The 24,807-nt window shown below is 28.6% G+C and overlaps 2 protein-coding genes and 1 pseudogene across 24 annotated transcripts in view; 1 reads left to right on the top strand and 2 right to left on the bottom strand.

Annotated features, from left to right (window-relative positions):
• The window catches only part of LOC145202154 (uncharacterized), a 44,556-nt gene that overhangs the window by 12,387 nt on the left and 7,362 nt on the right, over nucleotides 1–24,807 (top strand). For 7 of the 23 annotated variants that reach the window (XM_090081288.1, XM_090081287.1, XM_090081285.1 and 4 more), the window contains 31 exons: nucleotides 1,697–1,732; nucleotides 1,817–1,894; nucleotides 2,033–2,100; nucleotides 3,704–3,725; nucleotides 3,871–3,937; nucleotides 4,141–4,248; nucleotides 7,195–7,232; nucleotides 8,565–8,643; nucleotides 8,767–8,834; nucleotides 8,975–9,032; nucleotides 9,164–9,226; nucleotides 10,138–10,244; nucleotides 10,376–10,475; nucleotides 10,673–10,770; nucleotides 10,857–10,970; nucleotides 11,131–11,244; nucleotides 11,463–11,556; nucleotides 11,633–11,707; nucleotides 11,901–11,953; nucleotides 13,185–13,266; nucleotides 13,440–13,574; nucleotides 13,653–13,799; nucleotides 13,937–14,035; nucleotides 14,195–14,310; nucleotides 14,593–14,731; nucleotides 14,819–14,872; nucleotides 15,613–15,693; nucleotides 17,912–17,964; nucleotides 21,917–22,051; nucleotides 24,303–24,378; nucleotides 24,453–24,513. In XM_090081288.1, coding sequence (XP_089937414.1) covers nucleotides 1,697–1,732; nucleotides 1,817–1,894; nucleotides 2,033–2,100; nucleotides 3,704–3,725; nucleotides 3,871–3,937; nucleotides 4,141–4,248; nucleotides 7,195–7,232; nucleotides 8,565–8,643; nucleotides 8,767–8,834; nucleotides 8,975–9,032; nucleotides 9,164–9,226; nucleotides 10,138–10,244; nucleotides 10,376–10,475; nucleotides 10,673–10,770; nucleotides 10,857–10,970; nucleotides 11,131–11,244; nucleotides 11,463–11,556; nucleotides 11,633–11,707; nucleotides 11,901–11,953; nucleotides 13,185–13,266; nucleotides 13,440–13,574; nucleotides 13,653–13,799; nucleotides 13,937–14,035; nucleotides 14,195–14,310; nucleotides 14,593–14,731; nucleotides 14,819–14,872; nucleotides 15,613–15,693; nucleotides 17,912–17,964; nucleotides 21,917–22,051; nucleotides 24,303–24,378; nucleotides 24,453–24,513 — 2,618 coding nt within the window. Of the gene's footprint in view, nucleotides 1–1,696; nucleotides 1,733–1,816; nucleotides 1,895–2,032; nucleotides 2,101–3,703; nucleotides 3,726–3,798; nucleotides 3,938–4,140; nucleotides 4,249–4,391; nucleotides 4,420–7,194; nucleotides 7,237–7,916; nucleotides 8,022–8,564; nucleotides 8,644–8,766; nucleotides 8,835–8,974; nucleotides 9,033–9,163; nucleotides 9,227–10,137; nucleotides 10,245–10,375; nucleotides 10,476–10,672; nucleotides 10,771–10,856; nucleotides 10,971–11,130; nucleotides 11,245–11,462; nucleotides 11,557–11,632; nucleotides 11,708–11,900; nucleotides 11,954–13,184; nucleotides 13,267–13,439; nucleotides 13,575–13,652; nucleotides 13,800–13,936; nucleotides 14,036–14,194; nucleotides 14,311–14,592; nucleotides 14,732–14,818; nucleotides 14,873–15,612; nucleotides 15,694–16,170; nucleotides 17,023–17,911; nucleotides 18,042–21,916; nucleotides 22,052–24,302; nucleotides 24,379–24,452; nucleotide 24,807 lie in introns of those variants that run through there. The other 16 variants (XR_016450594.1, XR_016450593.1, XM_090081286.1 and 13 more) reach the window with 14 other exon arrangements.
• On the bottom strand, nucleotides 18,420–21,621 carry LOC145194613 (uncharacterized; annotated as a pseudogene).
• Nucleotides 23,367–24,035, bottom strand: LOC149891030 (uncharacterized). The gene is given in 1 exon segment (XM_090080990.1): nucleotides 23,367–24,035. A coding segment is annotated over 1 exon segment (669 nt).

Here is a 24,807-nt window from a genome sequence, read left to right as displayed (position 1 = left end):
TAAAAAAAAGCAAGAAAAAGAACTCAAAAGCAGCAGGAAAAGTGAGACAAATTTTAAACAGAAAGGAAGAAATATGAAAAACTTTTCACTGTCTCATTCAACAATTTGGCAAGCTAATACAAAAAACATTCAGGAAAAAGCAGCACAACATAAGAGAGAGGTTAAAAGAGCTGCTGAAGAAGCACTTTTCCCTGTAATAGCTCACTTTGATGAAAAGATTATTGAAGATATAACTGGTGGAAAGAAAGCAAAAAGAGATAAGTTTGCTGTCTCAGTTAACATTAATGGACATTAATCTTCTTGGTATTTCAGCTTAGAACATGGAATTGAAGCTGCTCAGTATGATGCTTTTGCTAAAGTATTGGAAGACTATAGAGTTTGTGATGACATGAAGGGATTATACTTTGACACTACTGCCCCAAATACTTGAAGGCATTCTGAAACTAATGTCAGGTTTAGCCAAATGGAGGATTTTATTTTACCATAACCTACTTGTAGAAGGCATATTTATGAGCTTCATATCAAATATTTCTGGGAGTAAATTAAAATAGGCAAAACAGCAGCACCGGAAAATTTGATTGTTAAACAGTTTCAGACAAACTGGAATGGCATTAAGTATAATATTGATTCTTCCAAATTGGTAAGATTTGGTTTCAAAACCATCAGTAATACCTTCGTACCAACTTAGGTTGAAGAAACTATACAATTCTGCAAGACTACATTAAATACTGACATATTTCCTAGAGAAGATTACAGGAAGTTATTGAAACTTACTTTTACATATCTTTGTCCTGAAATATTTTTTAAATCTGAGCTCTAGGCTGTGTTTCTCATGCTTGGTTCATGGGAGATTCAGATATTGAGCACACAGCTGCCCTATGATTTGACTTTGCCTCATAAGAGTTAAAGGTAATGGCTTAGTTTATCTCCATCATTTACTCTGTCCAGTTTTTGAGAACTGGATTGTCCACAGCTGCACCTTTCCAGAATATAAAAGTCTACTGGCAAATGGAGCAGTACAAAAAATACTTGTTGATAAATATTTTTATTGCACTCCCATCTATATTTTACGCCTCCATCCCTCTCTTCTAAAAACACCTAAATAATGTTAGAGGTCCTCAGGCTTATTATTGAATTATATAATATGGCTTAAATAGAAAATCAAATCCCGCTCAGTTATACATAGTAACAAATTATGACATTCACTCTCATCCCTTTTAATTAAGGGAGGGCAAACACTCTTTTCTACATAAAGTTTTAAAGTGTTAGAGATGCTTAGGTATATTAGTTACTTATAGAATTTGACCTAAATTAGTAAATCAGTCTCAGTTATACATATTAATTTGTATTAAAATACATATTTCATTCTAGCCACTACCTAAAATTGATTAAAGGGCTAAAATGTAGCATCTAGAAAAAAAACTAACCTTCTTAGTTAATTTTTAAGAGCACCACCAACCCTATTTGGACTGCCAGGGCTTAAAAATAATCTGGCATCAAGTTTTTTGGGCTTAAAAGTACTTTAACATATCTGGTTCGCCTGGCGTATATATATATATATATATATATATATATATATATATATATATATATATATATATATATATATATATATATATATATATATATATATATATATATATATGTAATGTGTGCATACAAATATTTTTAAGATAATCATAAAACTATTTTTCAGATCAAAGTCATTACAGACAAAAACTTCACTATGTAGGTGAGCTTATATGTCTTCTATATTGTTGATGCAGGTTGACAAAAAAATTGAATCTGTCATTTATTTATTGTCTTTATTTGCTAGTATTACTAACTTTAAAAGAACAAGTTACAGTGAAAGTGACATTTCAAAGACAAACAAGGCGTTGTGTAGAAATATAGAGTGAGAACTTTTTTCTTGTGTGTTTGTAATTAATTGAAATAAGCTCTCACTTCTCTAAAGTAAATGTTTTCAGATTTAAGATTTTCTTTAGATATTGCTTTTTTGTTACAGTTTGATAATAACCATCTTTTTTTATAGCTTATCAAATTTAAACTGTGAAGAAGATTTTTCATACAAACTGGCTGAGGAAATCTACCCCATTGAAGGTATGAAAATGTTTTAAGAAATGACTAATTAGCTATTAGATCTAATTTGATTTTCTTTGCTGTTAAATTGATAACAATAATATATCATTGATATACAATTATAAATAATCTAATATAAGCAAGTAGTTGGTACAAACATCAAAATATAACGAGTTAGCAGCAAAGAAAATCAAAATTGTTAATAATAATAATTGTACCATATTGAACAATGCTTTGATGTTAGAAAGTGATGTGCTTAAATTTCTGTTCATGTCCATAAGACATACTATACAGTGTAAAACCTAATTTTGAATTTCTCTTTTTCACCCTTTCATGATAAATATCTTTATATAAAATAAGTCTTGTTTGTACATTTGTGTGCATTTGCATTTTGTTTGTATCAAAATCGAAATATACATAAATGTACTAATAGGTTTCATTTTAAAATTTCTTAGTTCTTCTGCCAGAAAGTTTTTCTTTTCAATAGTTGATTATTTTCATCATATGATTTCTAAATTTTTAATTTATGTTTTTGTAGAGTAAAAGCAGGTTTAGTTGAACAGTTTTTAAATAAATTGAATTATTTCTTTTCAGAAAAAGATTTTCATCAAGAAGATATAAATTTTATTTTAGAATTTTATTTAGTTTTTAAGTTAAAAATATCTGTTACTACATTTTTTGATACAAATGAACTCATCACCACGCATATATTATTTTAGCAAGCATGAAAAACACACCCAATTTTGACATTTTAAATTTAAGAGAACGCTTGGAACTACGTTTTCAGGGCATTGTTTGATTATCCTTGTCACCATTTAAGCCAATTTGGTCAAAGTTCTAGACATTTGATGCATTGATGTTTGCTTCAAGCAATTGAGTCTTGAATTTATTGAAATATTTATTTATATTATCTTTAGTACAAGAAGCTGCTCTGAGTGTTGCAATTTTACCTGCAGTTCTCTTGCTTAATCTATGTTTCCAATGTTTGATGAAAGCATAGTACCAAACTTTGCTTGTTTACCATTCATGAATAATTTTTCTTTAATGACTGAAATAGAATAGTTTTTTCAAGATATTAATTTATGTTGATGACTCTAATTTATATAAGGACTAGATGAATTATTAAATTTAATTTACAAATTAGTGTGAAATAGTTATATAAATATACAAAAATAATAGTGTGCTCAGTTAAGCAGGAAAATTTTTTTTTTCTTCATAACTTTTTAAATAATTCTAAAAAAAAGATCATTTTTAACAGAATTTTTACTTATTACTTATTTAGCGCTGAATATTTTTATTTACAAAACTGGGAAATCAAATAGTGAATGAAATTTTAAATAATTTACTCATAGTAACTCTTTTTAACTCATTTTAAAATGTTTTAGTTAAAAACCAAGTAGTATTATACCGTATGATAGAGTGAAAAATTCTACAGAATAATGTACAAACAAATTTCAAAATGTTTTTCTTTTTGAAAGATAACTCATAAAAACTAAAAATACAAAAGTTGTTTAATTTTATATGGCATTCAATTAAACACGTTTTTACTTTATTAAAATTGTTAACGCATTTTAATATTAAAATATATCTTACTGTGTATGTGTTATTTTTTCTGTTTTTTTAGTGAATGATATTCAATCAAGAAGGTAACACTAGGTTTTTCTGTATAAATCTAAATTAATAATATACAGAAATATTTGATTAGTAATTTTTTTTTGAGGGCATGTCATTAGTAAAACAATAACTTTTCTGAGTATTAGTAAAGCAGTATTTCTAAGTATTCTTGGATAGATCATTATCAGATGAAAGCATCCTGACTGTTGGTTGTCTCAAAAAATCTTACAGCAAACAAACAGAGGTAGTTTCACATTTTATAGGCTGTAAACTCAATTGATTATTTACTGTCTGCAACAGTAAGTTTATTAAAAGTTCTATATTACCATTTAAAACTTAAATCATTCAAATGTATTACTCAAACTTCTTAAACACTTGTAAAAATATAAACAGCAAAAAATGTTTTTTTTAATTATTGTAAATTGGTTCTTATTAAAATTTCTCTAGAAAATTGTCAAAGAAATCAAAGATCTTTCATTATATCTCAAAGCACTTTCTAATTCCAATGGATTGGTTGGGTTTTTACTTTGTCGTCGTGGAGCACTTTACAGAAGAGTTAGTTTCAATTTTTAACTTAGATCTTTGTAATTGGAGTAGTGACTCAGATGATAAATAGTAAGCATATTATGAGGAAAGAAATTAAAAGAAAGTTACAAACATATAAGTTTATAATTTTTTTCTTTCCCTTTAGCAGGCATAAACACATAACAAATCGAATTATAAAAAGTAAGTAACAACAAAAGCATAAGGTGGACCTCCACAATTATGAGAATAATAAAATATACAGTTGAATTCTCATAGAGTTGAATTTTCAATAAAACTAGAAATACAACTTTGTTTCATCAATATGATTACAATAGTTTGCAACAGTATTGTAGTATATTTATGAACTTAAGAATTTATTGTAGTTTATTTATGAATTCATCTAAAGTTTTTAAAAATGTTGTAGCTTATCTATGAATTTTATTACCAAGTGAAAACACTTTTAAATAAACTAAAATATATCAGGCAAAACATGTTTAGAGAACCATGATTTATATGTTAAGGTCAGAATAAAAAACAAACATTTATTCTAGAAGAAATTTTATTGCAATACTTCCTCTCTACAGATTGTTGACCACAGATTTTTTTTATTAATTTAACATTAAGTTAAGAAAACATCTGTGGTCATATAAAAACAGAGAGAAATAATTAAATGAATTGTTAGAGTCTAAGCGAAAAAAGGAATAAAATTGTTGGAAGTGATCCCTCTCATAAGTGGACTTTTTTTTTTTCAGCAAAAGTCCCAGAAAATGTTTGAGGGGAATTTGACTTGTTTATTAACATTTTGTAAGAACATTAAAGAACATACGAAAAAGGGATTTATTGATTATTATTTTAAAAAAGTGACAATTTAAAAGTAAATTAAAAAAATACTTTGAGTTTAGACACTTAAAAAGTATGTTAAAAATTTGTTAAAATAAACCTATTATACAGTTACTATTTTCCTTTACTAAAATTTCCAAATGACAAATAACATCATGATGTAGTTTTTAGTAAAACATGTAAATGAAGTAAAACACAATAATTTAATTCTTAGTTAACTATCCATGGTGCATAGGAACATGCTCTAAAACCTTGCAACACATCCCCAGAATTTTTTTTTTTTTTTGATTATCATTAGAAAACATTTCCTCTTTTTTTAGTGGGGGCCTGGGGAGAAATCACATATTTTAGGAAGTGCCCAGGAATTTTGTTGTTCAAGATAGGCTACTAAGAGGCATGGGACATACTTGAATTTCTAGTATGTTAATACTGGTGTTGAATGAGGATGGCTTGCAAAAAATAAGGGTAATTGGAGCTAAACCAACCCCGCCCCGACCCCTAAAACAAAGCAACATTTAATTATTAACAATTAGTAAAAGCTAGTAGTGGCTAATTGTTAACAGTTGCATAATAACTCCTCACACGCGTTGACATACGAACTAAAAGCATGTTTGTGGCCATTATATTGACATTTGATTGATATGACTGATAATCATACCAATATTATCAATCCATATTAAAAGTTTTTGTTTGAAGCATTCATTTAAAATGCCTAAACATCCAAAAGAACAGTTTTTTTGTTAAAAAAATTTGCATTTGCTGCTTCAGGAAAGGCAAGGATTTAAAACCAATAAATAAGGCTGAAACAACTTATTTAAATCTAAATAAAAAGAAAAATGACTACTCAAATCTTATCAAAACTATATTTTGGAAAGATTATTCAGTGGATAACCCTGACCTTCCTACCATGCTTTGCTCAAAATGTAGAAAAAAGCTTGTAGGGACTGATCCTTACCTCACTATGTGGCCTTTTATGAAGGTAATTATAACTATATTGATGTTTAATTTACTTTAGTCAATGATGGTGCAAATTTTAAATTTGCACCATCATCGATGGCTGATGGTGCAAATTTAAAAAAAGCAAAAAAGTACACAAATGTTGTTAATCCCCTTTTATTAATAGGCGAGAAAAACGAAAAATACTAGAACTTGTAAATACTCCTGGTCTACATTTACTGCTAGGTGTTAAACATCTGCAGAGTGTCCTTCCAAGGGCAGTATCGTTTGCAAGGTAATGCTTGCAATAAGTTGCATAAAAACATAGACAGCTTTGAACTGTTTTTTCAGGAGTCTAGTCTTGGAGTTTCTGCTGCAAAATAGTTACTCAGTGATAAGGTACTCAGAGATTTTTAAAAGATAGTCCATGGTTGTTTTGGAAAATCATTAAGCTCCACATATGTTAAAGATTTAGAGGAGTTCTCTATGAGCTATAGAAATCTAAGAGCTACAATTCCTTTGAGGGTACACATAGTTGAGCAACATATTATTGAATTCATCAACATGAAAGGTTGAGGGTTGTCATCCTCATTCAACACCAATATCAGCATACTAGAAATTCAAGTATGCCCCATGCCTCTTAGTAACCTTAGTAATCTTAAACAACAAAATTCCTGGGCACTCCCTAAAATATGTGATTTCTCTCCAGGCCCCCACTAAAAAAAGTTGTTGTTTGCATTTTTTAAATGAGAAAATGTTTTCTAATGATAATCAAAAAAAAAATTTCTGGGGATGTAATGCAAGGTCTCAGAGCATGTTCCTAGGCACCATGTGTCATAATAGTTGTTAGTTATATGTAATAACTATATCATAATCTAAGTGTAATTAGTGTAATTTATTATAATTTTAAGTCTATATTTTTTGAAATAAATGATGATAAACTTTCAGCACAAATATTTTGAAGAGTCAGTTTTTTAAAATGTGCATTGAATTTCACACTTTTAAATTTTTATCTCTTATAAAAATCATGATAAAACTTATTAAACTAATGATTCTCTACAGTTTTTGTGTTATAAAATGTTATATGATAACATTTCAAGAGCTGCTCACTACACAAATAAAAATATTTAAATTTTATATTTTTTTGCTTCACAAGTTACTTAATTTTATTGGGTAATTTTTATCCATTTTATTTTTTAGTTAGGAAGCTTGAGTGATTCTCTTTTTGATTTAGATAGGTAGGTGCGTTTTATTTCAAACTAATTTTCATGTAATAAAATAGAAAAGTGAGGATTAAGTTATACAAATAATATACAGGAGAGGATGGTAGAATTAAATGCTGTTGGTAAAATGATTATGGTGCAGAAAAGGTAAAAAAATAGTGGTAGCAGAGTAAAGAAGCATAAAAGTGATCCACTTTTTACAAGTGTATACTCAAATGAGAACTAAGTTTTCTCAGTAAGATACATAGGAAAAGAAGACCTGAGCAAAAAAGTATTTGTCTTTTTTATTGGACCTGCTTCTTCTTGCTTGTTTTTGCAGTCCTTCCAATTAGTTATTTCTTACTGTCAGAAAATACTGAAACATTGTAAAAATCTTATTGCATAGTGGCCATAAAATATAGCAGTAGGCTCATACTAAATAACTCAAAAGCTCAAAGAGATATTCAAAACAAATTTATTTTTTCTAAAAGATTAAAATTTCAAAAAAATGATATGTAATTCAACTGCCTGTTTTGTTACCTAAAGTTTCATTACTTATGTTTATTCTTTTTTAACAGCCTAAAATAGTCTAAATAAAGATTATTCTGGATTTCTTTTTTACAACACTTTCTAAATGTGGTATATTTTGTGCCCTACTTTTCTCTACAGCTTTTTTCATCAATCCCCATGTATTTTTTATGGAGGTGAAGGGTGTTTGTGGGCAACAATAAAACTTTGCATTATGGGTTCTTTAGCTAAGTCATTTTTACTCTGCAATTGTGAAAATTCTTGACTTTAAGTTGCCAGTGTGACTGAGCCTCAAGTGTGAGTATTTCTATGTATTTTTTGCTGTTAATATTTCCATAAATTATCTGTAAATCAAATGTTTCTTGATTGTTTATGTCTCCCTAGAACATGATAGCCAGCCTAAACTATAGGTTAATAATTGGTTGCCTCTTTTTGCCCATTTTTTATAATCTTAATACCACTTTTTTTTTTTTTTTCTTTATGAACAATTTAATATGGAGGTTGTCTGATGATTACAGGTCACCTTTAAAATCCACTGTTTGTTTTCAAAATTTCTGGTCAACCACTTCTAGCTTTTTACTTATAAGAGTCTCCTTGTAAAAATTATGATAGTATAGAGAAGGTCTGATTATTGAAATAGATTTGCAATAGTAAAATAAGTATAGAGAGGGTGGCTAGACACTTGTGTATAAGGTGATTTTAATGCAATTTGAACATTATTAGAGCATCTAATATAGATGAGTTTATATTAGAAGAGAAGCTTTGTAATGAGAGGATGAATAATTAAAATATTTATGAATGTTTCTAGTAAACTTAACAGTATAAGGTTTTTTTTTGAAGGGCTGAAAAGCTAGAGCCAATGTTACTGGATATTTATTGGCAGAGACATTTATTATTCCTTGTTCAAGGAGAAACTGAGGTAATTCATATCTTTTATTTTAGAATTTGTTATTATTTTTTAAAATAATAGTTGATGAGTTTTTTAAAATAAAACTAAGCTTTTGCAAATTTAAAACTGTCCGAATGCATTTTTCATGTACAGAAAGCTCTTAAAGATCTTCAGCAAGTTATCACCTACAACAAAAATCATTTGTATGCTCACTGGTCAAGGTCATACTTATTTTATTAAAAAGTTTTTTTTGATGATCATTTTTATCTACAATTAATTTTTTTTTAAGAAAATACTACAATTATAGAAATATTACTTTTGCAGGCTACTCAACATTTATAGTTATTTAAATATTTTGCAGAGCTAGAATTTACAAAGAGCAAGGTGAAATTCTTCAAGCCATTTCCTGTTTTAATCAAGTATGTGTGACACATAGAAGTCATTTTACTAAATTACTTGTTATTTTTAAAATATCTTGTACTTTTGGGTCACCATTAAAGTGCTCAGGATGCAACAGATTTTAAAACTGTATTTGTTATTATGGTTTTAGGCAATTTTCTGTAATCCTTTTAATGCAAAATTATACAAAGCAAGAGCTGAACTTTTAGAACAGGTTTATATTTCTTTAAATTTCATGATGTTCTATAAAACAAATGGTTTTTGGTTTTATTTTCATTTTTAGTAAAAAGAAATAAAATTACTTGAGTTTTTGTTTAATTGAAAAAATTTATCTATTTGTATTTTAATTTCTATAATACTAGCTACCTAAAATTAAAATAAAAACAAGGTCTACTTTAAAATATTGATTTAGTTTTATAGTCTCAATTTTATGTGAATTTTATCTGCAATTTAATAATTTCAAAGTGATCAAAGAAAACACTGGGTGTTCCTTACATCAAATCCAAAAGATTTGAGTAATACTTTTTATATTCTGTAAATAGATACAAAGATTTTATGAACAGAAATTGATCATATTTTAAGTTTTGTTACTTATGTAAATGCAAAAATATTTTATTCTCATTCTTCTAATTGTTATTATCACTGTTTTTAATATTATTATAGTTTCTTTTGAAATATGACCTGTAATAAGGCATATTACCTTTATGAGACCCTAGCAGCATAAATAGAAGCTGAGCATGCCATTATTTTTAAATCTTAACTTAACTATTTTAGTTATCAAGTTCTAATTGATTTCACTGTATTTTATTAATTCAAGTCCAACAGTTGTTTTTAAATCAAAAAAATATTTAAGAATGATCACTTATGGTTATTCAATTTTTAATAATAGCATAATATGTTGGTTTTTAATAATAGCATAATATGTTGGTTAACTTTTAACTTGATCTATGTTTATCTGTATTATTCTGGATTTTTCTCAATTGTTTCAAAGCTAATTATTTTTTAGATTAAACTCTAATCTGAAAAAAAAAAGACCAATAATAATGATCTTAAAGTTGAAAAGCTTACCCATGATATTTGCTTTTAGTTTCAGTATTAGTAAATTGAAATGATTTTCATTTTTAGCACAACGATTTGGCTCTGGCATTGGAAGATTATAAGAAAGCACATAACTTGCAACCCACTGATCTTTTTGCTGCATTAAAAATTGCAATGTGCTACTTTAGATTAGGGTCTCTCTGAGATATGAATTGTTATTTTTAACTTACTTTGACTCATTTTTCTTTGTAACCTATTTTAAATAGGTTATAAAGAAAAATGAGTTTAAAAATTTAATAGAGATAAGTTTAAAAATTTATATTAGACTATGGCTTGCTGCAACAAACCACTTTACAGAAGTTCTCTGTCTCAACCCAAAGTATCATCAGGCATACTTTTTCAGAGGAACAGCCAATGCAAAATTGGTAAGAAGTTGTCTCTGTTCTAAAGAATGAATTTTCTGTTCTGACATTTTCCCATTCCTAATTTTTCAGTTCTGACTGTTACATTAAGGATACAATTTTTTTTCTGGCTTCATTCCATTTTTATATTTTCTATTCTCACTTGTAACAATATTCCAAATGTTTAATTTGAATGTAAATGTTTTGTTTTTTCATGAAAGAACCATTTTGAGGAAGCTGTCTCTGATTTATCAACTTGTTTGCATTTGTCACCAAATAATTATGCAGCATTTTACTACAGAGGTTGTATGCTTCTAAGGTATTTTATTAAACCTCAATAAAAGAGTTTTAAAGTTAATTTATGCAAGATTAAGTTTTTAATTATATTTCATCCCCTTTTCTTAGATGTTCAAAAACACAGGCTATCAAAGATCTAAGTATTTCATTACTAATCAATTCAAAAAAAGAAAACATCTTAGCATTTATACAGCGTGGAATAATTTATGCAAGTGCCAACAAGTAAAAGATTATTTATTTGACTTTTCCTTAAGATCTTATGCATTGTAATAACTGTTAATATAAATGTAAATTGTTTTAATTTATACAAAAAAACAACAATCGAATTGTTAGTAATTTATAAAAATGTTAGCTGTATTATGATTACTTACAAATTTTTAAGATTTTACCAAGCATTGTTTGACTTAAAGTCTGCTCTGCAATTGAACAGTAACTATGCTCCAGTTCACTTGAATCTTGGTTTAATTGATATAAACTATAACAAAAATGCAGTTCAGTAAGTCAACTTTTTCAAAGTAATTAATTGAATTATGCTATCTTTTGTAAAAGGATCTAAAGCAAAAGTTTAAATCTGAAGGTTATATGAACAGTGTAATATATTTGCCTTCAATATAGATAGACAAATTATGCACTAATTTTCTTGTCTTTATTATTTTTTTTTTCAATGCAATTTATTTTTTCCATTATTTTCACATAAAAATTACACGTTAACAGAGCTTTGAGAAGATTCAGTATTGCATTTATGAAAGACCCAACATACATACAAGCATTGATTTGTCGTGCAAAAACTTTCATTCTTTTAAATAATGTAAGTAATTTTTTTATTTCATGTTACATTTCTTTGAAATGCTATGCGTATTTACTCTTATTTTTATGATTTTCAGATTGATGCAGCTATTTTAGACTACACAAGAGCTATTCATATAAATCCTTTATGCAAAAAGTTCAAAATTGCCATGGTGATAAAAATTTTTTGAATATATTTCTATTTTAGTATGTTTTTATTAATATGTATGAATCATGAGTTTAGGGTCATATACTACTAAAAAATTTTAACTTAGGGATATTAGCTGATAAAAAAAAAAATCTTTTAGGGCTGTCTGTTATTAAAATTTTTTTAGGGTTTTCTGTAACTAAAAATTTTTAATTTAGGGATATTTATTGCTAAAAAAAGGTTACTTTAATCATGCCATTTCTCATATTCAGTAAGTCTCTTATTTATTCTTTAAGTGAATGTTTTTATTACCACAGTTATTTAGTTGCATGAGCAAATAAATGTTTTATGATGTTTAATAAGAAATTCAAGATTTTTTGTGCATGCTGTTAAGTTAGATATTTTAGTGGTGTAGTAATCTAAGCTAAGGCTTAAAGGATATTTGAAAAAGCAACTGCATAATTTGGAGTAGCATATTCAAAATTGAACGGATTAACACTATGCTATCATTGCAAAATTTTTATGGGGTTGCAATATTATTTTTTGTTTCAAAGGTAAAAAAAGTTTGTTAAGGAGAACAGGTACTTAAATGTGCAATTATGAATAACAAAAGATTGTGATGAAATATTCTTGCTGATTCTTTTTAATAATTTTTAAAGAAATGATGTATCCTGCCCTCAAAAAGTAATATTTAAGGTTATTTATTGAGTCCAGGATGAAAACAGGCTTAAATTATTTTAATGAATTAAACTGTTAAATTTTATTATTTTCAAATGTTAAAAGATTAAAAAGACATTTTTCTGAGTTTAATAAATATTCAGTAGCAAAAATATTAAATCTTTATGAAGAATTTTAGTTCTATCAAAATTTAAATATTTTTTTTATATTCATGGGTTAAATTATTCATGTGTTAATGTCAATGTTGTATTTTGCACTTGAAAAGTAAAATTTAGTGAATTTTAAATTACAGTTTGGCTGGTTTTGAGTGATTTGAATTTATTTGGTTTTACTATTTTTAAAAACTATTTCTTTTTTTACGTTTTAACATTTGTAGAGATTTTCTTTTATGTTCCGTTCTAACTTACCATAAACAATTTAAGCTTTCCACAGGTAAAAGAACATAAGGTTCAGTTTATGTGAACACTAAATATATACTGTACACTACATTGAGTTCTATAAATACTTCACCTTTCTATCATGTTTTTTTAGTTATGTTTTGATTTATTCAGGGTTCTAAAGAAAATTTGTGTTAAAGTATAATTTTTTTTTTCTCTCTGGATTTTGATTGGTGTTGGTTGGTAATATTTATACTTGCTTAAAATGATTAACATTAATTGGTAACATTTTGTTTTTATTTAAACCATAAACAAGATTGCAAATAGCAATAATCAAAAATTATGCAATTAGAATGAAAAGTATTAAATTTAGTAAATAAAAATTGATTTTAAAAAAATAGTTTTGCAATTTTATTTTGTTTAACAATCTTTTGATAACTTTACTAGACAGTGTGCATTGATTAACTCAGCAGATGCTTCTCCTTATGAACAAGCGGTTATTGAGATATATCTCAGTAATTTTAAAAAGGTGATTCAATAGTTTTTTCAACTGGAAAAAATATTTTTTCTTGTAATTTTTATCATGAAAAATGTCATATTGTATTATAGAAAGTTTTGATTCATGTAGGTGTTCAGGGAACATAATTTACTAAAATTTTTCATGCACAATGTAAGAAATTTAGAAACTTTTCTCCTGATTAGGCTGGGAACATTTTAAAAGCTGCTCTTGCAAATGGCCTAACAACTCAGTTGCTAATTTTAATGGGAAAAATTAAAGTTAGAGAGAAAGAATTAATTGCAGCAATTGCATGTTTTGAAAAAGTTTTGGATATATTGGTAAATCATTATTATCTTTTTAATTTGAAGTGTCAATATGTGCATTTAAGTAAATTTATTATACTTAAATATTTTTAGAAACCTTTTAGTTCAAATTCAAACTGTTTTAAGGAGTCTTCTTTAGTGTATCTCCACTTAGCTCTTTGTCAAATTCAACTTAATGACTATAAAAAAGCTTTCAGATTTTTAAATTGTGCTGTCAAAGCTGATAGAAGTCTTGCAGAGGTAATTGTTGAAGTCTTTACTTAGGTATTTTCAGATAATATTTTCTTAACTTTTTGTTGTTGTTGTTGGTAAGGTTTTTGCTAAAAAACATTCAAGTACAGAATTAAAGTAGAGTTCACTTGTCACAAAATTTTTAGGTGTACTACTGGAGAGGTTTAGTTAAAATGAAGCTTGGTTTGAGCTCAGCAGTTAGTGATTTTAACCATTCACTTACACTTAAGCCATCATTTTATCAGGTTAAAATTACAAAATGATCTTTGAATTTAATTTAAAAAAACTTTTTTTTTATAACTCGAAGTAAGTTAAACTGTTTTATCTACTTCACATTCTTCTCCATTAAGGTGATGTAGAACATAATATATCGTTGCAAGAGTCTTTTTATGTTGTACTTACAGGCTCATTTTTGCTGTGCTTTGTATTATGGCTTAAATAAAAGGTACACAAAAGCTATCATGAGTTGTAATAAAGCTCTGAGATTGAAAACCCAAAGTATTGCTATACTTATTTACAGGTGATATTTCAGCTGTTATATTTAACCAAATAATTGTTTAAATATAAATAGTCTTTAAATACTAAATTAAAAAAACTCTAAGTAAAGAAATTTTTTAAGGTTTTTTACCCTAAACAAGTTTATAACATGATTTTGTAGTATGTGGAGAAAAAGAAAATGATAATTGAATATTCAGCTGCAATCTAACTCATTCCATACCTTTCTATTTATTATAAGAACCTAAATAAACACATGTTCTGACTTTTTTAATTTCAAAATACCATCAAAACTTTATATCTTTAGAGGAGCAATGAAGTTCCATATCAAAGCTTACAGTTTTGCAATTAAAGATTTATCACAAGCTATTAAACTAGATCAATCCTGTGTCTTAGCTTATTTCAACAGAGCAGTGTGTTTCCACATTAAAAAGTTTTATTTTATGGTAAAAGCATGACCTTGTTTGTTTATATAGCAAATGGGTGTGAGACATTTTTGTTACAATATAGGCTTTTGCTGTTTAATTCTTTAGGCTTTAAAAGATTACAGTATTGTGCTTTTGTCAGCTTCTAACTACAGAAAAAAGGTAAAAAAAAATTTACAAATGAAAGATTTATACTATTTCTGTTAAAAGATTGTTTTTATTAACAAGGTGTTGAGTAAATTTTTTAATAACTAAAGTGTTGAGTTAAATGCTTATGTGCTGTGTCAAAATAGTAACTTTTTATGCAAGAATTTATTCAATAACAACAACAATTATTCTTCAAAATAAAGACCACTATTGTCCTTGACCTTCTTCCAAAGATAGATAAGCTTTTAGAAGTTGCTTGAGATGGTTTCGAACTGTCTTCTGATCAATACAAGTTTCTTAAGCTATTATGCATATGCTTGATGATAGCTCAACATCCAATATTCCTCATCTAAAACCGTTGGTTATCTGGAATGTAACTGATCTTCAAGATCTAAATTGACTTCAATGAAATGCTTGAACTATTTTTGTTCAGTGTGCAACACCATTTTACCTTCATCTTTAATGTTGTCAATTGATTTGGCAGCTGCTTTTAGTTAAAATTTGTTCTCCAATAATGAAGCAGCATTATGTGAAGGTCAAAGTTTGTGATTTTGTAATCAAACATCTTAAAATACTTAAAGTTTTTGATAGTAGCCATGAAACTATTCTCAACCTAATTTTATTATCAAAGTATTATTTCTATTATCAAATTATCATTTAAAAATATTTTTCTTCTTCAGTGATTTTTATAAAATCTTAGATCTAAATTGATTTTTGTTTCAGGCCTTTGTTATTCCTGAAGTTCTTTATTTTAGGCCTTTCTTAATCGTGGAGTTCTTTATTTTGAAATTGGAGATTTTCAAAATGCTCTTCATGATTTCAGTTCTTTACTAGAAGTAAGAGATAATTTTGTGATTTCACCATTTGCACATTATAATGTGACAAATTTTTAAGTAAAAATGCTTTTACAACTACTTTTCTTTTTTATCAAGCTTTTTTAGGTAACCAACATTTTTCAAAACAAACTTATAACGCTATTTTGTTTGCTTATTGTCTATATATATATACAGCTATTCACAAAAGTTTAAACGGTTACAGAATTTTTATCAAGTATGTTTGGTTTTTGTTTAATAAAAAGAAACTGTAAAATGATATCGACTTAACTTTTTTTATTCATAAAGAAAAAGTAATTAGCTTTAAAATGAATTTGAACATATTATAAAAATTTTAATATTTAGTTAGAAAAAAAAAATTACAAAAAATCATATAGGAAAAATAAGAAGCACAAAAGTTTAAACGAATTGTAACATTCGAACAAAAAATGAAAAAAAAAGCAAAATTAATATTTAAAGTGTCCTCCTTTGTTTTTATAGCAAAGATAAACTCGTTTATGGATTGATTCAACTAATTTCATGCACATCACGCGAGGTTCCTTCAGCCAGTACTCATTCAAAAGTTGCTTTAAATGCTGAGTTGATTGAATTTCATGGTATGTCAGTTGATTGTCGATCCAAGACCAAATATTTTCAATTGGGTTGAGATCTGGTGATCTAGAGCACCAGGGCATCACATTGAACTTTTTTTTCAAAAAATATGCTTTGATTGAGTGAGCTGTGTGAGCTGAAGCCCCGTCTTGTTGAAAGATGAATTGCTTGCTTCTGCCATACAAGTGTCTGATTAATGGAACTAAACACGTTTCCAATGTGCTCTTGTAGGTGTATTGATTAATTCGGCCTTCATACAGCTCACAGAAGCCTATACCTTTGTGAGAAAAACATCCCCAGATGCTAACCGAACCTCTACCGCCTTGTCGACAATGTTGCAAAAACCTGTCTGAATATTTCTCAGTTGCAAATCTTTTAACATAGATTCTTCCCTTGCTGTTTACAACTTGAAAACTAGCTTCATCATTCCAAATAACTTCTGCCCACTGTTCTACAGACCAGTCCAGCCTTTCTTTGGACCACACTCGTCGTTTACGTTTATCCGTGATTGAAAGAATAGGTTTTCTAGCAGCTATGTACGTTCCAATACCTTTGTCCAACAATGTTCGTCTCACGAGCTCTCTGCTAACTTTTGGATTATTTTTTGACTCGTTGAAGATTTGTGCTAGCTTATTGTAGCTGAGTCTGGGGTTTTCTCTGCTCATTCTGAATATACCATTTTTGTCACGGTTGCTGAGTGTGGATGGTCTTCCGGTACGCGGCATGTCGGAGACATCCTTGGTAAGTTCCCAGGTTTTGATAGTTTTTCTAACGCAATATTCAGAAATATGAAGTATTTTGCTTATTTGAACGTTTGTATGATTTTTTGTCCTCGCCATACCAATAACTTGCCATTAGATGTCACTAGAAACTGATTTTCGACCCATTTGCACGCAATTTCAATTAATTTAAAATTTACAATATTTCAAGTTGATTTTTAATGAATTAAAAGCTGCCTGACTTTATTTAAAAATAAAAAAAAATTTCGCACCGGATTTATCAAATAAATAGCAAATAATTGATCCTAAATAAAATCGTTTAAACTTTTGTGACACCTCTTAATTTGTATCACCTACCTTTTAATGAATTGTCTGAGTAAACAGTGATGAGTTGAAACCTACTTTTTTTTATTCTATTAACAAATAACCTCTTTACCAAATTGGAAAAAAAAATTTTTTGATATCTATTTCCGTTAGATTTTAATTCAAGAAAAACCGAAGATTAGATCTGAAAATTCTGCAATCGTTTAAACTTTTGTGAATAGCTGTATATATATATATATATATATATATATATATATATATATATATATATATATATATATATATATATATATATATATATATATATATATATATATATATATATATATATATATATATAATCTTTGTTAATGAAGCAATTAGTGATAATTAATGATAAAGTAATATATAAAATTCTTTTTAACTTTTAAAATGAGGATTGTGCCAAACAGATTTATTTTTAAATAGTATTCGAAAATAATTTTTAACTAATTATCTTTAAGGATTGTAATATAATCTGTGTAGTTTTACAAACTGGTAATGAAGTTGCATAAATTGATAAAGAATGTTCAAGAATATTCTTTCTTTTTGTAATATTCTTTTTTTAGGAAAACCCGAGAGACACAATGGTTTTGCACAGTATTGGGTTATGCTATCATAAGTAATTTACACAAACTTTCTACTATTCGATGTTCACTAATTTATTTGTTATTAAAATTACAATTAAATGCTTGTTTTTTCAAATAGTTTTTCCTAAATGAGTTTGCTTTTGCAAGGTGTCATACATATATCTAATATTTTTGGAGATGTTTATGGAATTCCTAATACACTGTGGACCAGATTGACTGCCAGGTTGAGTTATTTCCCAGGTCTGATTTTTCTTTTTTAGTAGTTGGGTATATATTAGTAGACCTCATTTATAGCATTTAGAACTTCTGAGGTGTTGGAATTTTTGAAAAATTTTTGAAACAAAAAATTCAAAAATCAGCTATAACTTATCCTATAAAAACTAAAGCACATAATAAGAAAACTTTATATTAACTAGTTATATTTTAAGTCTGAATGCTAAAAGTAATATACTTTAAATTATAAACATTAAAATAAGTTATAATTTTTTTAACTGGATTTTAGCTGTTTTGCATAATCTTTATGGTTAATTCTTTGTTTGCATCTACTCCACGTTTTTTTGAACTCATGATGAATAGCTTCTCCTATTTGCTCACAGTAAACACCCAGGTCGCAGTTGGTAGAATGAAGAAAAGGAAGTATGTGACATACTGCTATGTGAACTTTCCATGTAACAGTGAGCTCAATACCCTCGAATTTGCCATGCACATATTCAATCAAATCTGCATAGGACTTTTTAAACTCTAAAACAGCAGTTTCAATGTTATCCCCTGCTACCATACCAAATGCTTCTGCTTGAAGGCGTTTAAACTTTCTAAGACAGTTTACAATTGGTAATAAGTCATACTTTCCATCATTTATAATATCTCTCTCAAGTACATCCACCAACTTCAGGAGTTTGCTTGCTTTGTTTCTATTAAATCCTACGCCTTGGTATCCTCGAAACATGATGTACTTTGAGTGTAACCACTTCTCAAACAAAGGCCATTAGCTAAGCAAAGGCACTGTAAATTTACTATTCCCATTAGAACATGGAGCCCAGGAACAGGAACCAACTCTGCAAGAAGAGTTTCAGGATCTTCCTCTTTGCACAAGTCCTGGATTTATAATATATTTGAAGCGTGACATTTTAAACTTCTTCTTTCCATCAAGGGTAAAGTTGTTGTAGTATTCATCCAAGGACCTATGTGTTCTTTTGTTACCAGGCTCTAGAGTACAGGATCCCTCACAGTATAAACAGCTGTACATTCCAGTATGACTACTAATTCCAAAAACTGATTTTACACATTTAAGATTAAATGCAATATACAGGGTTGCTACCAAATCAGGGAAATCAGGGAAATTCAGGGAAATTTAGATACAATCAGGGAAAATCAGGCGGAAACAGTTGATTTTGGAAAAAATCAGGGAAAATCAGGGAACTTTTAATTTTTCTATAATGTTTTGAAATATTTTTTAATAAAAATTTTCCTTTTCCAGCGTACCAGGTTAATGTTTAACATTTTTAAAGAAAATTAATCAGATTGTGTTTACATTTGCTTATATATATATATATATATATATATATATATATATATATATATATATATACCCCTTCAGAGTTCAAGTTGATGGGATTTTACTTTTGATTATTTATTTTAATTTTCAAACAAATTGATTTGTTCATTACTCATTGGGGGATTATAGTATCTGTTTTTTTAGAGATAAAAATGCTCTGGGGTTAATGAAGAAGTTTGGTTTGGAAGTTAAGTTTGGGTATTTGATTGCTGGAAATATCAGGGTGAGATAAGCAAAATTTTAGCAAAAAATTAGGGAAAATCAGGGAGAAAAAAGCAAAATTTTAGCGAAAAATCAGGGAAAATTAGGGAGAAAAAAGTGAAATTTTAGCGAAAAAATCAGGGAAAATCAGGGAATTTTGTTCTTTAATAACGGTGGCAACCCTGAATATAATACTTTAAATCTTGTAAATTCAGAGACTCAATAAGCTTCCAGATATTACCATTAGCTTCAGAAACCCTCTCAACAATTACTATAAGAAAGAATCTCTTTACTCCAGCATCATCAAGCTCTGAATTTGATGAGAATTTTTCTTGGGGATTAAAAACATTTACAGTGACCTTAAGGAATCCCTGACCTGAATCCATAGCTATCTTCAACGTGGATTCATGTGGATCTATTCCTCTTTCTGTAATAATGTGCTGTATAAATGTAGATGTATCTTTTACATGAACCAATGTTCTAGTAATAACCTCTTCTCCATCCATGAACTCCTCTTCTTTAGTAGTATAAAATTCATCTATACAGGTATGGAGAGCCTCAATTTTTTTAAAAAATATTTTCTCCAATGCAGGTTTGAGTTCCCATACTAGCTCTGTATTTGGAACAAAAGTTCTTGGTTTGATTCTTTGAAAGCTCAAGAGATTTAACCAACTCCATAACAGAACCGAAGGACACCTGTTTCAGCTCAACTCAGTCACTTTTCTTGTCTGGAGTTCCAACAACAATGTTTAAAGGAGAACCTTGAGTAACTAACTGAAACTTCTGTCCTCTACAAATATTTTCAGCCTCCATCTTTTGCTTAAGTATACCTGGCAACAGACATTAATAAAATATATTTATTATTTGGGTTTTTTTTAAATATGTATTTTTATTAGAAAAAAACAATTCAATTTACTTACCTGAGGCTACACTCTCTGAATACTTAGGTCCAAGCTGCTCTGCTGCTTCAAGAGATTGTTACAGCTCTGCTCTTGGTACAGATGTGAGCCACTCCTTGTACTAAAATTTTTTTGTTTAAAAACAAAATAAAGACTAAATATTTTTATAAAAACTATTTTTATAACAATTAAATATTTTTGTTTAAAAACAAATGCACAAATATTTTATCCAAATAAACATTCAGTACAATCAATTTTGTTATGCGAAGCATAAGTATTAAAAAATAAAACAGCAATAATAATGATGATAATATTAATTATAACCTACAAAACCAAAACATGCGGATTATAATCTGGAAGAGTTTACATGTTTAGTAGTAGAATCACTTAAACCATTAATTTCATCTACTATGTGGTTGATATTTGATGATCTTCTAAGATCATCAAATATTAACCACATAGTCAGTTAGTGATATTATTTTAGCATCCTATATGTTCTTTTAGTCTATTCATCCAATGTAAGCTTCATTTTCATTTTTATTTACTAAACTTTATCCTATGTAAGATTAAAATTTAAGTATATAGAAAGTTCATTACAATTAAATGTACATTTAAGTAAAAATACATGTGTTATTAATTTTTTAACAATACATGTATTGTTAAAAAACTTTCAGTTTTCTCAATTCCATATTTTTAGTTAAGAAAATGTGTTTGTAAATAAAACAAAGTATTAAGTAGAAAGTAATGATAAATAGTAAAAGCAACAAAACATAGACTACCATGAATTTTATCTCGGATATCTTCTCTAGCCAGTTCCTCAGGTACTCCACCTTGTTCATGTTGAGGTTATATAGGTTTCTGTGACAATTGTTACAAATAATCTTGGGATAGTTGAGTACTTCTAAACTATACTGGTTCCAGACGAATGTTTTTATCGTTGTTTCAATTTTAGGAGTGATCTTTTGAATTTTAGTTGACTTTTTAACGAACTGAGTAAGACAAACAGCACACGTTTTATGTAAACATTCCGCCATTGTATACGTAATTTATTAATTTCGCGGGTTTTCAATCGAGTTTTTGCCTAATTTTATTAAAATTTTTATGATTAAAAATATTGATTTTTGAGCAAAAGTTTTTAACTTTGTCCAACCCCTCAGAAGTTTTAAATGTTATAAATGGTGTCTACTAATGTATACCTAACTATTGAAAAAGAAAAATCAGAACTGGGGAGAAACTCAACCTGGCGGTTACTCTGGTCCACAGTGATTATGGAATGGACTTTAATCTAAACTTCATTACCTTTAAAGATTGTTTAGAATTAATATTTAGACTTCATTATTATGATGTATCTAAAAACTTTTACACAAGAACCCTGCAAGTTGATTCCTTATGTTGCCCAGCATTGATTGGCCGTGCAAATGTTTTAATGGAATACAATAATTTTGAAACTTTTATGTTGGGACGGTAATAAGTGTTTTTTATTTACTATAATGTTAATGAATTCATTATCAGTTATCAGAAACTACCAAGTGGTGTAGTATGAGCTTAAACTACTTTATAATAAAATTAACATTAAAAAATAACACAGGTCTGCAAAAAATTATTCTTAAAAAGTTATTTAAAATTTGATAACTGTTTTTATGTATTTCTCAGAGCTGATTTCGAAACTCTAATCCATTTTTTCTATCACGTCAGATTTTCTCACAAAAAAGGGATTTTTGGGTAAAATATCAATATTTGACCAATTTTTCACATTTTTCAAACCTTATAGAATTTTATTTAATGTATAAATCATCTTCTAAACTATATTTCAAGAACACTCACATTTCTCTTTCAGCTTATAAGTCCTTATAATAACGTTTTTGCTTTCTGTCGAAGCTTCTTTTATTGCTTTTCCGGCTGTGGACTCGTTCAGAATCATCTCTCTTCAACATTCAGCGGTAGTCCGCTATCATATTGACGGTCTATCTTCCCTGATATCTTCTTTTCATTTCCGTGATGTCTTGGTGAAATCTTTCGCCTTGCTCTTCACTTATATCACCAAGGTTTGCAGGGAAGTAATCAAGATGTGAATGGAGAAAATGAACTTTAATGCTCATGTTACAGCCCAGCTTCTTAAAGTTGTCGAGCATGTCTGTGACAATGGTCTTGTAGTTTGGATCTTTGTTGTTTCCTAGGAAACCGGTAACAGCTAATTTAAAGGATGTCCATGCTGTCTTTTCTTTTGTTTCTATTTTGTCCACAAAATTAGGATCTCTCATAATTTTTCTAATGTCTGGTCCGAAAAAGATTCCTTCCTTTAGCTTTGCCTCGGATAAACCAGGAAATTGCCCACAAAGATATTTGAAAGTCTCATCTTCTTTTGGCAATGCCTTAACAAATTGTTTCATCAGCCCCAACTTAATGTGAAGTGGTGGAAGTGACACCTTTTTGGGATCCACATTTTTAATCCCTACTCCTAAGGTTTTTCCCAAGGGCCAAACTTTTTTTATGTAGTCTTGCTTTCTGTCTCGACTGTCCCATTCACAGAGAAAGCAAGGGAACTTTGTATAGCCATTTTGTTGACCAAGCAGCATTGAAATAAATTTTAAATCCCCGCACAGTGTTCAGTTGTGGTCTGAGTAGCTGAGTTTGTTTAAAACCAGTTCGTAACATTCTTTTAAGTGCACCGAGTGTCCAACTGGCATAGAAGCATACTTATTGCCATTGTGCAGAAGTACTGCTATAAGGATTCTTTTTGGTGAATCGATAAAAAGTCTCCACTCACCAGGAGCATATTCTATTTTAAAACATGCCATAAGTCCAGGAACATCACTGCAAAATACCAGGTCATCTTCTTGAGAGAAGAAAGATATAAATTCCTTTTCATTGATCGATACCAAGAAAAGGATGTACCCGGAGCCAACATATTTTTATCTTTCAATCTAGATCCTAAAACTTCTGCCGAGTCTTTAGGAAGACCAAGGTCTCTAACCAAATCGTTCAGTTCAGTTTGTGAGAATGGAATGGGATCGGTTGTGCCAGGATTGTAGCAATCACTGTCTTCTTCACTATCACCTTGCTGAGCCAATGTCTCGTGATCATCTAAAATATCATCCAAAGAATCTGGAGGAGAGGGTGTTGGTACTCCAGGTCCATGAGGAATAGGGCGAATGGCTGGTTGAATGTTAGGGTAAGAAATATCCTTTTTGTTTTTCAAATTGAAACCTTGTACGTTGCAAGAACAAAAATAACAGTCATCACTATGATTTTTGGGCTTCCTTCATACCATTGGTACTCAATAACGTAAGAAATGCTTTTTACCTTGAAACCTTTGCCTCAGTTCTTCGGCACATATTGAACAAACTTTGTGTGGAGCCCAAGACTTATCTTGATCGCCTAACTTTACACCAAAATAGGCAAAATATACCTTTTCAACAAAATCCATCATCTGGTAGCCATTATACATCCTCTGGTAGCAATTGCCCATAAAACAATTTGTACTTTAGGCTAAATAACAGTTTGTGGAGATCTTAAAAACCAAAATTCAAACTTACTAGAGTACTGAACTATTTATAAAAAATATCGAAAATGCTAAAACTAGACAAGCAGTTTGTGAAATAATTGTAAAAATCAGCGTTGAAAATACTGTAAAAATCACTTATTAAATTTGAAACAATTATGTCGCAGACCTGTGTAACCTTTTAAATCTAATTATTTTTGTATGTATTTCTAGGAGGGATTATAGTTATGTATTATTTATTAATCCAAGTTCCTTAGAAGCAATGTTGTGTTTGGGTAGGTGTCTTCAAGTAAGTGTTTTATCTATTACTGGAATGTCAAATTAATGCGCAAAGATTGGAGTACTAATTTATTTCATTTTTAGATAAAGGGTCAGCTCATGAAAGCTTGGCATTTATTCACAAGAGTCCTGGAAATCGATTCAAGTAGATGTTCCTCTTTTAGCTGCTTTTAACTCTTACAATTTCATATTAAAAACAAAAGTAATTTTGTTGAACTTGTTAAGAATTTGTTATAGAAGGAGCCATGATAGAAGATGCAGAGACTATGCTACAATAACCAATCAAATTCTTCAACCGCATATATTTAAAGTTCATAAGTTGTCATAAAAACCAAAACATGGCTGTTGAAAAAATAATTTACACGCATCTTCAATAACAAAAATAAAATAAAAATGATGCTGTATTTTTAAAATATAGTTAAACAAATTTTTTGTTCAG

Source organism: Hydra viridissima, unplaced genomic scaffold, assembly GCF_058129835.1.
Source record: "Hydra viridissima isolate aposymbiotic clone 2 unplaced genomic scaffold, HvirCarnegie_v1 scaffold_3, whole genome shotgun sequence".
NCBI classification, from domain to species: Eukaryota; Metazoa; Cnidaria; class Hydrozoa; order Anthoathecata; family Hydridae; genus Hydra; species Hydra viridissima.
The sequence above is the reverse complement of the archived record's forward strand: the minus strand, read 5'-3'. Positions and strand labels throughout refer to the sequence as shown.